General features: G+C 35.3%; 1 protein-coding gene across 1 annotated transcript in view; it reads left to right on the top strand.

The window, feature by feature from the left end:
* The window catches only part of LOC111798617 (exopolygalacturonase-like), a 25,403-nt gene extending 13,246 nt beyond the window's left edge, over positions 1 to 12,157 (top strand). The window contains exons 3-6 of the mRNA XM_023681907.1: positions 9,980 to 10,068; positions 10,152 to 10,451; positions 10,688 to 11,206; positions 11,912 to 12,157. Coding sequence (XP_023537675.1) covers positions 9,980 to 10,068; positions 10,152 to 10,451; positions 10,688 to 11,206; positions 11,912 to 12,157 — 1,154 coding nt within the window. The remainder of the gene's footprint in view (positions 1 to 9,979; positions 10,069 to 10,151; positions 10,452 to 10,687; positions 11,207 to 11,911) is intronic.
* Positions 12,158 to 12,936: the final 779 nt, after the last annotated feature.

Here is a 12,936-nt window from a genome sequence, read left to right as displayed (position 1 = left end):
GCCATGTGCTACTACATTTTTCAGGTTAAGGCAAGGCATTTCTGGTTCCTGTACGACGGCATCGCAACTCGAGATCATGGCACATGCATAGCATAGTGGTATTCATTTTCTTAGACTTAGGATAGAATAGGATGTTTTAAACTTAAACGCTTATTTATTTTATTTCGGGTCTTTTGTTGTGTCGTTTTAAAGATGTTTTCGAAACACGTAAGTCCATGGCTGTGTTTTTAAGTTAAAGGTTATGTTTTATGGAATTTAAATGAAGTCTTCCGCATTCAATGTTTATGGTATGTATACAGTAGCGACCTTAAATTAAGTAGAAAATTTCGGGTCGTTACAGAAAATATGGCATTGTTGATGATTTCACATCTTGTGAATTTTGAGGAAGCTGTAAAAAGCCCAAAATGGAGATCGACTATGAATGAGGAAATCAAATCCATTGAAAAAAAAAATCAAACATGGAACTTGGTGGTTTTATCAGCTAGAGCAATGAAAATAGGAGTGAAATGGATTTATAAGACCAAGCTAAATGAATCTGGAGATGTTGATAAATACAAAGCAAGATTTGTTGCATAAGGCTACACGCAAGAGCATCGAATTGATTATATGGAGTGTATGCAGCTGTGGCCAGAATAGATACGGTGAGAATGATCATTGCTTTTGCCTCCCAAAAAGGTTGGACACATTGTCACTTAGATGTCAAATAAGTTATTTTATATGGCGAGTTAAAAAAAGATATTTTTGTTAACAACCAAAAGGCTATGAGAAGAAGGGAAGTGAGAAGACGGTGTACAAACTCCAAAAGACTCTTTATGGATTAAAACAAGCACCTAGAACCTGGTTTAGTCGAATAGAATCCTACTTCATCAAGGAAAGATTCAAAAGCAGTTTCAGTGAGCAGACACTTTTCATCAGGAGGAAGGAAGGTAAAATTTTTTATTGCAAGCATTTATATTGTTGATCTTTTATTTACTGGAGACGATGAAGAATTATTGGAGGAGTTTAAACGTTCCATGAAGAAAAAATTTGATATGACTGACTTAAGTTAGATGAGATTTTTTCTTGGAATATAGTTAAGAATAGATGATATTTTTATATGTCAAAAAAAGTATGCTGCTGAAGTTTTAAATCGATTTAGCATAGAGAATTACAATTCTGTTTGTAATCCGATTGTTCAAAGACAGAAAATTAGCAAAGATGAAAATTGTGCAAAAGTAGATGTAACTTTGTATAAACAAATAAATAGTAGGAAGTCTGATGTATCTCAAAGCTACTCGTCCTGATCTCATATTTATTAAAAGTTTGATTAGTCGTATTATGGCATGTCCAACACAACAATATTTTGCAACAACTAAAAGGGTTTTAAGGTATTTAAAAGGTACGGTAGATTATAGTGTATTTTATAGAAAGGGAGGAGTTAGTGATTTAATTGGATTTACTAATAGTGACTATGCTAGAGACATGGAAGATAGCCAGAGTACTTCAGGCTGTGTTTATGATGAGTGGAGGAGCAGTAGCTTGATCTTCTCATAAGCTGCCTATAGTCACCTTATCAACCACAGAAGCTGAGTTTGTTACTGCTAGTGCCTGTGTATGTCAAGAATACTTGGATTCGATTCTTGTTCTTGTCATTAGAACTTAGGCTCTTAAGTTCTATCATAGCCTTCTAAGTTCTTTTCATGATTTACCCTAAGAACCTTGACTCTGGGATATGAGGTCTTAACTTGTATTTTGATCTAAAAACTTCAGTTTAAGGTTCACGATTCTAAGTTCGAAAAACTTGGGTCTTGATCCGTATTCTAATTTTTATTCTTGCCTTGTGCTTAGTCTTGTTCTAAGTTCTTTCCTTAGTTCTTCTTCTGTTGCATAAGACATTTCCTCTAATATTTACGGTATGAGTATTGAACGGACAATCTATGTTTAAAGCTTCATATGTTCCAATAGACACAGTTTGTTCTTACATCCAAGGTTTCTTGTGTTTCAAGCGACATTGTATGAACCTGCCTCCATGACTTTATGCATTCCCTGCGATACAACCTAAAACCTACACCTAAGACTTCTCACAATTAAAGCGATGTAGTCTGAAACCTGCATCCAAAGCTTTTTACGTTTCAAGTGATGTAGTATGTAGACCTACATCAAATGCTTCATATGTTCTAAGTGGGTGTAGTCTTGATACCTATGCTGAAGGCTTCATATGTTCTAAGCACCGTAGTCTAAATACCTACACCCAAGGTTTCATACATCGTAAGCGATTTAGTCTTAAACCTACCTCCAATACTTTTTACCTTCCATGCACTGCAGTCTTGAAACCTACATCCAAAATTTGTTACTTTTCAAGTGATGTAATATGAGTCTTGAACATATTGTATCATAGGACATGAGGACCTTAGTCCTTTATTTTTGAGTGGTACCCAGCATTCTTCTTTTCTTAATTCATATACACCTTGTGTTGGTCTTTTCCTTTATTCTTGTCCTTAGAACCTTCCATTAGTTACCTGAGTTCTTAGATTCTTAATTCTTGATTCTCTAAGCGTAAGTCATAAAATACATTCTTATGGTCTAAAGAAATCTCGTAAATTAAGAATTTAACCGATCTTGATTAGAGTCACCGTCACAAGGATTATTTTCTTTAAGCCTTAACTTTTAGTTTTAGTTCTAAATTCTATCTAAGTAACTTAAACTCCAATATATAGATCTTTATGTCCTCATGCATAAACATTTATTTAAGTCTTGAGTTATTTAGAGGGTACGTGGACTTTGAAATATCTAAAGGTAACTTAAAGGCATTTTAGTCATTTTATATATAAGTCTTTGATTTAGTCTCTAAACGTGTTATAACTATTTTGAAACTTTACATAATCCTTAATCATCGTGAAACAAGGTCGATTACCAAATTTCATGTAACTTAGAGGTCATTTAGGTCTTGAACAGAAGGCAACTGTCATGCGGGCATTTTTGTCATTTGCATCATTTCTTGGTTTAGCCAATTATCTTTATCCACTGACTACCAAATTTGATATATGCCCTCAACATGTCATATTATCTTCATCCTTAAAATTTCATGGACAACCTTGTGTTGATTTAGTAAATTACGCTCGTTCAAGACCTTAACTTATGATTCTTAGTATTTTCCTTTCATATAAGTATTTCTTAAGAAAAGTTTTAAATAACTTTATATCTCATCATTGGTGTTCAGGACCTCTGTTTTCAAGCTTTCGATACTTGAATGACTCCAAATTTTCTTTGACAAACTCTTTAGAGTGATAGTTTCTAGAACCATAAATTTTCTTTTCAAAGAATGAGTCAGGAAGAGTGTTAAAATTTAAAAAAAAAAAACTAACGGAGTACTTGATTTTAGACTTGTGTGGCCGGTTCAGTTGAATCGCCCACGCCATCGTCTTTTTGAAAGAACGAAGATACGTGTGAACCGTTGTGCTTCTATTTGAAAATAAATCATCTTAACTCTGTTTTGAGAATTTCTCCCCTCAATTTCATGTAACTTAAAGATAAATTTCAAGGTATATCTAAGGACTAACTTCTTACCATTAAGTGTAATGTAGTTCGAGTTATAGCTCGTCGAATTTGGATAAAAATAGGGTTCCGCGTATGGAGTAAACCCACTGGATTTTCTAATTTGTTGAAACAATCGAGGTACTTTTAGGCCACGATTTCTTCACGAAAGTTCGTCCTTATACTTCCCTCAAGCTTAAAAATTCATTTTGGAGGGACAAATCTATGTTTGTGGACTTAATTTTTTATTTCTTCCCTCGGTCTGCAACTCAACCCATAACGCAAGAATGAGATTTCTTGAGCACCTAGATCCGTACATCCTTAGGCCATGACTCCTTTATGAACATTGTCTATCTTAGTCCCCTAAAGTTTATGGAATCATCAACTTTTTATGAGAATGATTATAGAAAGAAAATTGAAACTTACGCCAGTTCTTACCCAAAAATGAATTTCTTAAATTGGGCACTCTCTGGGACATATTGTGATATGAACCAAGAGATATCAATCAAACAATATGCTTCAATAAACATTTGAAGAAAATAGTGTTGAAACTAGAAATTATCAAAAGATATTTCAATTCATGCCACATGGAACAAGAATGAAGTTTCATGTTATAAATTTTGGGTGGATTACAATTTAGAGTTATTGTATTTCATTAATGTATTTTAAGACTTTTTGTTTATTTAGGTTACAATTACATAATGGTTAATTATGACTATTAAGTATGAATGTTACAACTCTTAGAATGCCTTTAATAGTTTCATTTTGAGGCTATATAAAGTCATGTTTGTTGTATTTGTAAGAAGACTTGAAAAATATAGTAAAAGAAGCATTTGTGCTCTTCGCCAATGGCTAACTTTCTTTGCAATTCTATGTAGTTTAGGTTGCATGTAGAATCATTCAAGCTCGACATGATCAATCTTGCTTGTGGAGTGATTCGAATCTCAATCAAGTGTTCTTGCGTTGAGATATTTGATCAACAAGAATCATTCAAGCTAGACATGATCGATCTTGCTTGTGGAGTGATTCGAATCTCAAACAATGTTCTTGCCTTGAGATATTCGATCAACAAGGTAATCCGAATCTTACTCCCCTTGTATTGATTCCTTATCTTATCATTTTGGTCTTTGATCTCTTCAATGAAAATGTTCCTTGGAGGTTAAAAAATCCAATGGAATGGATGAGAAGTGACGATTTGCGTGTAGCCATGAATTATAAATTCAAGCTTCCTCGAGCGCCTTCAATGGCGAATTGAATTTGGTACATAGGTTAGGTGCATTTTTTGTACTCAATCTTTTTACCTTACTTGTTGGTAATCTTATTTAGAACGTGTAGAAACAAGTTTGAATAAAAACTGTGGACTATAGCTTTCGAATTTAGAAGGAATACAAGAAAGAGGATAAGACAACCCTAATCCTCAACCCAACGATCCAAGCTTTTGTTGGAGCAAGAATCCTTTAATCAATTAAATTAACACCTTCTCATACAAAATTATGATCAACAGAGGATGGCTAGAATTACATTACCTCTTAAGATCAAAGATATTTGGAACCTTGTTCTAAATTGAGTAACTCAACAATCGAACTTGATCAATGCTTGATTAAATGGTTCAGATGCAATCTACCACAAGAATTGCATGAAACTTAGAAATGGCAAAAATGATGCTCAAATTAGCAATTTGATACCTTCAAACACCCACAAAACATGTTATTAAAATAAGTATACTATGTAAAAAATGATCGGGATAGCTCATGTAACGACCCTAAATTTTCACGTAACTTAAAGTTGCGATGCCTCCGTTAGCCTTACTGGGACACCCTGCCTTTATATGAAAAATGTAGTAGCACAAGGCTTGTGCCATGATCTCAGTTAAGATGCCTTCGTCCTGCCTTGATATAAAAAATGTAGTAGCACAAAGGGTTTCAGAGTTGCGATGCCTCCATCCTACCTTTATATGAAAAATGTAGTCACGCAAGGGGTCTCAGAGTTGTGATGCCTTTGTCCTGCCTTTATATGAAACCTTTATATGAAAAATGTAGTAGCACAAGGCTTGTGCCACGGTCTCAGAGTTGCAATGCCTCCGTCCCCCTTACAGGGGTGCCTTAAAAAATGTTTCTCTTTTCTTATAGTATGCAAGGTATACCTGACGGTGACAAAGCATCGACGTTGGGACGACGGAACGTGTCAAGCCTACATCGTAGGCTATTCTATACATTGTAGCCTAGTCTATACATAGTAAGGTAGTTTACAAAATCTAAATCGAGAGCTCTGATACCAATTGTAATGATCCTAAATTATAACTCTTAAAAGAAAACATCATCTATAATATAAATCTGGAAAACATTTAAGACGTCCACTTCTCTGGAAAATACAGTCATGGTCTTACGTGTTTAAATATGAAATACTTAAATTTAGAAAAAAAAAACAAATACAAAATAATTTAAACCCATGAAATGCAAAATAACCTATTTTAACCTAAGACTAGGAATTAAAATATGAGTCTACCTTATTCACGTGTCATAGTCTCTGTTCATGACCCACTGTAAGGGGCCATGCAAATGCAAACACGGTTAGAATAATTTTATTATGTCAAAAATAGTTAAATAAAGATTTATTTCTTTTGGATAGTAAGAGTATTTTTTCGGTATTTAGATTAACTATTTTGCAAGATTTGTGGTTAGCTTCTATTTTGAAAGGACCTGGAAGAGGAAGATCAACTTTCAACAAAGCAACTGTTGAATGTTAGAGGTGTCATGACTTAGGTCATTTTCAATATGAATATCCAAAGAAGAATAAGGAATTGAATTATGTAGAGGTAGAAGAAGAGGATGAATGTTGTTAATGGCTCATACGGAAAGACATGAAAAAAAAGGAGTGATGCTTGGTTCTTAGATTCTAGTTGCTCACACCATATGTGTGCAAGTGAAGGTATGTTTTCAAACTTAGACAAGACATTTTCCCAAATTGTCAAGCTTGGAAATAATACAAGTATGAAAGTTACGGGAAAGGGTGTAGTAAAATTAACTTTGCATGGGGTTCGTTACACTATTAGTAATGTGTATTGGGTACCTGAACTCAAAAATAATCTCTTAAGCCTAGGACAACTACATGAAAAGGAGTAATAATGTTGTTCAAAGATGTTGTACATAGCATTTATCATCTACAAAAAGGAAAAATAGCAAAGTCAATTATGAGTGCAAATCGGCTGTTTATTTTGCGTACTGAACTATCTACCACAACAAATGAAGGAAGATGCCTCCAAGTTTCAAATACGGATCAGTCAACACTTTGGTACCATCGTAATGGTCATCTCGGCTACAAAGGCTTTTGCACCTTGAAACACCAAAACATGGTGAAAGGCTTGCTGCAAATTGTAGCTCCAAACACCACCTGTGAGGCATGTGTGAAAGGCAAGCAACGTTGGATTTCATTTCCAAAAATGGGTAAATGGAGAGCAACTAAAAAATTGGGTCTTGTTCATGCAGATTTATGTGGTCCAATTTCACCAGCTTCAAGTGGCCACAAAAAGTACTTGTTGTGCTTTATAGATGATTTTTCAAGGAAGGCATGAAGTTATTTTCTTGTAGAAAAATTAGAAACATTTTGTCATTTCAAATGTTTCAAAACAATGATGGAAAAGGAAATTGGAGTGCCTATAAAATGTTTAAGGACAAATAAAGAAGGATGATTCAACTCTGCAGAATTCAACGATTTTTGCAAACAACATGGAGTGAAAAAGACAATTGACCGCAGCTTATACCCCACAACAAAATGGAGTGGCCGAACACAAAAATCGCACTGTTATGAACTTGGTAAGAGCTATGCTGACAGAGAAGAAAGTGCCTAAAAATTTCTTGCCTGAAGTAGTCAGGTGGATGATTCACATTTTGATTCGATCATCACTCTGGAAGTAAAAGACATGACACGAGAAGAGGCTGGGAGCGGATTCAAACCATTAGTAGATTATTTCAGAGTTTTTACATTTTGAATCGATCACCCACTCTTGTAGTAAAAGACATGACACCGGAAGAGGCTTGGAGCGGAGTGAAACCATTAGTAGATTATTTCAGAGTTTTTGGATGTGTGGACATGTATATATTCAAGATGCCAAGAGAAGCAAACTTGAAAATAAAGTGTAACATGTTTTATCTGGAGTCGACAGCGAATCCAAAGGCTATAGAATGATTGATCAAACTACAAATAAAATTATAGTAAGTTGTAATGTACTTTCGAAGAAGATCGTGAATGGGATTGAAAACTTTTTTAAGGTGAAACAAAATTAGGCAAGTGAGAGAGATATTGCAAGACAACCATTAATGAACAACTTAGCAAAACAATAAACAACATTTATTTATCAATTTATGTTTGGATTAAGAGAGGGAGATAGATCCATAACTTCTTTTAAAATTTTCTTAGTAAGCATTTCAATAAATACAAAGTAAGCCAAAAAAAAAAAAAAAAATTTCAACTTCCTACCCTACCCTACCCATGTAATTTTTCTAACATTCAAATCACTGTATAGTCGAAGTCCATCTGATATGAACCAAGTGACATCAATCCTACAATATACTTCAATGAAGATGTGAAGAAAAAGTTGTCAAAATTATCAAAAGATGTTTCAACTCATGCTACATTGAAGAAGAATGAAGTTTGATTGTTGTAAATTTTGGGTGGGTTACAATTTATAGTAATTTAGAGTTATTGTATTTTAAGACTTTTTATTTCATTTCGGTTACATTTACATAATGGCTAATTATGGCCATTAAGTATGAATGTTACAACTTTTGGAATGTCTTTAATAGTTTCATTTTGAGGCTATATAAAGCCATGTATGTTGTATTTGTAAGGTAGACTTGGAAAATATAGAAAGAAGCATTTGTGCTCTTCTTTAGCCAATGGCTAAGTTTCTTTGCAATTCTATGTAGTTTAGATTGCATGTAGAATCGTTCAAGCTCGACATGATCGATCTTGCTTGTGGAGTGATTTGAATCTCAATCAAGTGTTCTTGCCTTGAGATATTCGATCAACAAGGTAATCCGAATCTTATTCCCGTTGTATTAATTCCTTATCTTATCACCATCTTGTCATAGAAACTTTATTTTTACAAGGCAACCATTAATTTGTGCCCAAAAGCTGGTTTCCTTCCTCGATAAGTGCTTCGTTGGGTTTGGCCGATGCCCAGCTTCATTGAGATTCAACGATTCATAGGCAAGTGAGAGAGATATTGCAAGACAACAATTCATGAACAACTTAGCAAAACAATAAACATGCTTGTTGTTCGTGAGTTGAGCTGGGTCGAGTTGAGATATTTTTCTAGACCTAACTCAGTAAGTTGGATCATAAAAATTTTCAACTCGAACAACCCTTATTAAATAATTAAATCTTTTGATTTTCATGTTTAGAATAATATCTTAGGAAAAAAAAAATGGGAACGAAGCTTTTTGGAAATGGCCTATGGTGCCGCATGTTGAAAGATTTGGACCAAGATTTGGAATCTGGATTCGGCAACTGATTCCCTCGACATTCCCCAACATCCACTGTGACATGGCTACATTACCAACTTGTCTTGAATTGCTTATAAGAGTGAAACCTATCCACACAAACCAACACGGTTTCTTTGAACATGTTTTTTCCATGCTCGCATGTCTCCTTACGATGTACTCTCATACCTAGAATTTGGACCAGGCTTTGTAATCCAAATTTGGCATCTGATGGCCCCGACAATCCCTCTGCATCTTCAATGATATGGTCATATTATTTACTTGTTTTGAATTGCTCCTAAGAATGAAAACTATACCTAAAAATCACATTACCTATTTTGTGTGGCTCGAGCATAAGATTCAAAAGTTAAGCGCGTTTCGTTTGGGGCAATCTTATGTTAGGCGACCTCTTGAAATTTTCTTGGTAAGCATTTCAATAAATACAAAGTAAGCCAAAAAAAAATAAATAAATAAAAAAATTCAACTTCCTACCCTACCCATGTAATTTTTCTAACATTGAAATCAATGTATAGTCGAAGTCCATCTTGTCGTAGAAACTTTATTTTTACAAGGCTACCCAGTAATTTGTGGCCGAAAGCTGGTTTCCTTCCTCGATAAGTGCTTCGTTGGGTTTGGCCAATGCCGAGCTTCATTGAGATTCAACGGTTCATCGGCAAGTGAGAGAGATATTGCAAGACAACCATTCATGAACAACTTAGCGAAACAATAAACAACATTTAGTTATCAATTTATGTTTGGATTAAGAGAGGGAGATAGATCCATAACTTCTTTTAGCTCCATCCCAACTTGATTTCTGTTCTTCAATTGGTATTAAATACATAAAAGTTCGAAATCTAAAACCAAATATCATTGTCTCTCACTAGTTTTCAAACAATATACATAAAAAAGAAAAGAAAGCAAAGGCAGCATGAGTAGGACCAAGTCGAGTTTCTTGGTTGCTACAATTTTGACGTTATTATTGTTAGCTTTTACCGTCGATGCTCAATCTAGCGCCGATGTTGTTTTTTATTTGGAATCATATGGTAACATAGTGCCTGGTACTGACATCACGACGGTAAATATACAATATGAACATCAATATTATCACTAGTTGAGTTGATCGATTGTTTGCTAATTTTTGTTACTTGTGAAATGTAGGCTTTAGCAAATGCATGGAAGGATGCATGCGCGTCCAGTCGTTCTAGTGCAATTGTCATTCCGGGAGGGATTTTTGAAGTAAGGGAAGGGAAGTTTGCAGGACCTTGTAAAAACCGAATTGACTTCCAACTTGGAGGAACACTGCGGGCACCAAAAACCCTTCCGGGAGATAATTGGATTATTTTTGCACATATTGACAGATTGACAGTATCGGGTGGAGGAGTTTTTGATGGCCAAGGAAAGGAAGCTTGGGGAAAGAATGATTGCTATAAACGCATAAATTGTGCCCAACTCCCCATTGTAAGCAATATGCCTTCAACTTTCCTTTTCAATCTCGTGCTTCTTGTTGTTTTTGAAAGGGTCTCTTAGATGCCTTCTCTCATCTTCTAACGTTTATAATTTGGTAAATGTTCTTCCTTTTCGAGAGGATAATCTTTAAACAATCAAGTTTTCAATTTTATTGGGTTCTATTCAAATTTTTCGCTTTATTACTACGGACTCTCACAAAATATTATTTGATTATACAAAATGTTTAGAGTTTGAGGTTCAACTTCATCACCAATTCAATCGTGACGAGAGTAACGTCACTTGATAGCAAGAACTTCCATATCAACGTCCTCGGCTGCAACAACCTCACATTCCATAATATCAATATAATTGCACCAGAAAACAGTCCCAACACTGATGGAATACACATCGGTCGATCAAATAGGATCACGATCACAAAGTCCAAAATTGCAACAGGAGATGATTGCATTTCTCTTGGAGATGGAAGCAGACAAATTGAAGTCGCCAACGTGACATGCGGGCCAGGACATGGCATAAGCGTCGGAAGTCTTGGAAGATACACCAACGAAGAACCTGTTGAAGGTGTCCTCGTAAAGAACTGCACGATGATTAACACCACTAACGGTGTCAGGATCAAAACGTGGCCAGGTTCTGCTGCTAGCGGCACCGCCACCAATATGCACTTTTTGGACATTATAATGGTCAATGTTGGCAACCCTATTCTAATAGATCAAGAGTATTGTCCGTGGAATCAGTGCAATCGGCAGGTATTGATCGCATTCTCAAAGCTTTGATTCATTTTGTCACTATAACTTTCACAAATAAACCNATTGAAATCAATGTATAGTCGAAGTCCATCTTGTCGTAGAAACTTTATTTTTACAAGGCTACCCAGTAATTTGTGGCCGAAAGCTGGTTTCCTTCCTCGATAAGTGCTTCGTTGGGTTTGGCCAATGCCGAGCTTCATTGAGATTCAACGGTTCATCGGCAAGTGAGAGAGATATTGCAAGACAACCATTCATGAACAACTTAGCGAAACAATAAACAACATTTAGTTATCAATTTATGTTTGGATTAAGAGAGGGAGATAGATCCATAACTTCTTTTAGCTCCATCCCAACTTGATTTCTGTTCTTCAATTGGTATTAAATACATAAAAGTTCGAAATCTAAAACCAAATATCATTGTCTCTCACTAGTTTTCAAACAATATACATAAAAAAGAAAAGAAAGCAAAGGCAGCATGAGTAGGACCAAGTCGAGTTTCTTGGTTGCTACAATTTTGACGTTATTATTGTTAGCTTTTACCGTCGATGCTCAATCTAGCGCCGATGTTGTTTTTTATTTGGAATCATATGGTAACATAGTGCCTGGTACTGACATCACGACGGTAAATATACAATATGAACATCAATATTATCACTAGTTGAGTTGATCGATTGTTTGCTAATTTTTGTTACTTGTGAAATGTAGGCTTTAGCAAATGCATGGAAGGATGCATGCGCGTCCAGTCGTTCTAGTGCAATTGTCATTCCGGGAGGGATTTTTGAAGTAAGGGAAGGGAAGTTTGCAGGACCTTGTAAAAACCGAATTGACTTCCAACTTGGAGGAACACTGCGGGCACCAAAAACCCTTCCGGGAGATAATTGGATTATTTTTGCACATATTGACAGATTGACAGTATCGNGATTCAAATTGCTTCCGCATGTGTTACATTAACACCATCAAATTGACCATAGCCTTATACCCCACAACAAAATGGAGTGGCCAAACGCAAAAATCGCACTGTTATGGTCTTGGTAAGAGCTATGCTGAGAAAGAAGAAAGTGCCTAAAATTTTCTTTCCTGAAGAAGTAAGGTGGACGATTCACATTTTGATTCGATCACCCACTCTGGAAGTAAAAGACATGATACAAGAAGAGGCTTGGAGCGGAGTGAAACCATTAGTAGATTATTTAAGAGTTTTTGGATGTGTCGGACATGTTCATATTCCAGAGATGCCAAGAGAAGTAAACTAGAAAATAAAGTGTAACATGTGTTATATTTTGAGTCAGCAACGAATCCAAAGGCTATAGAATGTTTGATCCAACTACAAATAAAATTATAGTAAGTCGTAATGCAGCTTTCGAAGAAGATCGTGAATGGGGTTGAAACTTTTTAAGGTGAAACAAAATTGGACTGGGGGAAAGTATTGAAATTGATAAGAACATAGACGAAGAAGGAGAAATCATAGAGGAAACGACTGAACTAGCTGCTGAAACAATTGAATCCGTTGCTAAAAACAAAGAATAGGAAATCACAAAAGAAACGACTGAACCGGTTGCTGAAACAATTGAACCAGTTGCTGAAAATAATTTTTCAGCAGTTATTGCACCGTATTTGACAATAAAGGAGGGAAGAAATCGACATCTACCTTTATGGTTAGGAGATTATAACTCTAGTGAAGGCTTATCTGAAAAGGATGAAGAAAATATGACTTTGTTGATGATTTCAGATCC

This window comes from Cucurbita pepo, chromosome LG01, assembly GCF_002806865.2.
Source record: "Cucurbita pepo subsp. pepo cultivar mu-cu-16 chromosome LG01, ASM280686v2, whole genome shotgun sequence".
NCBI lineage: Eukaryota > Viridiplantae > Streptophyta > Magnoliopsida > Cucurbitales > Cucurbitaceae > Cucurbita > Cucurbita pepo.
The sequence above is the reverse complement of the archived record's forward strand: the minus strand, read 5'-3'. Positions and strand labels throughout refer to the sequence as shown.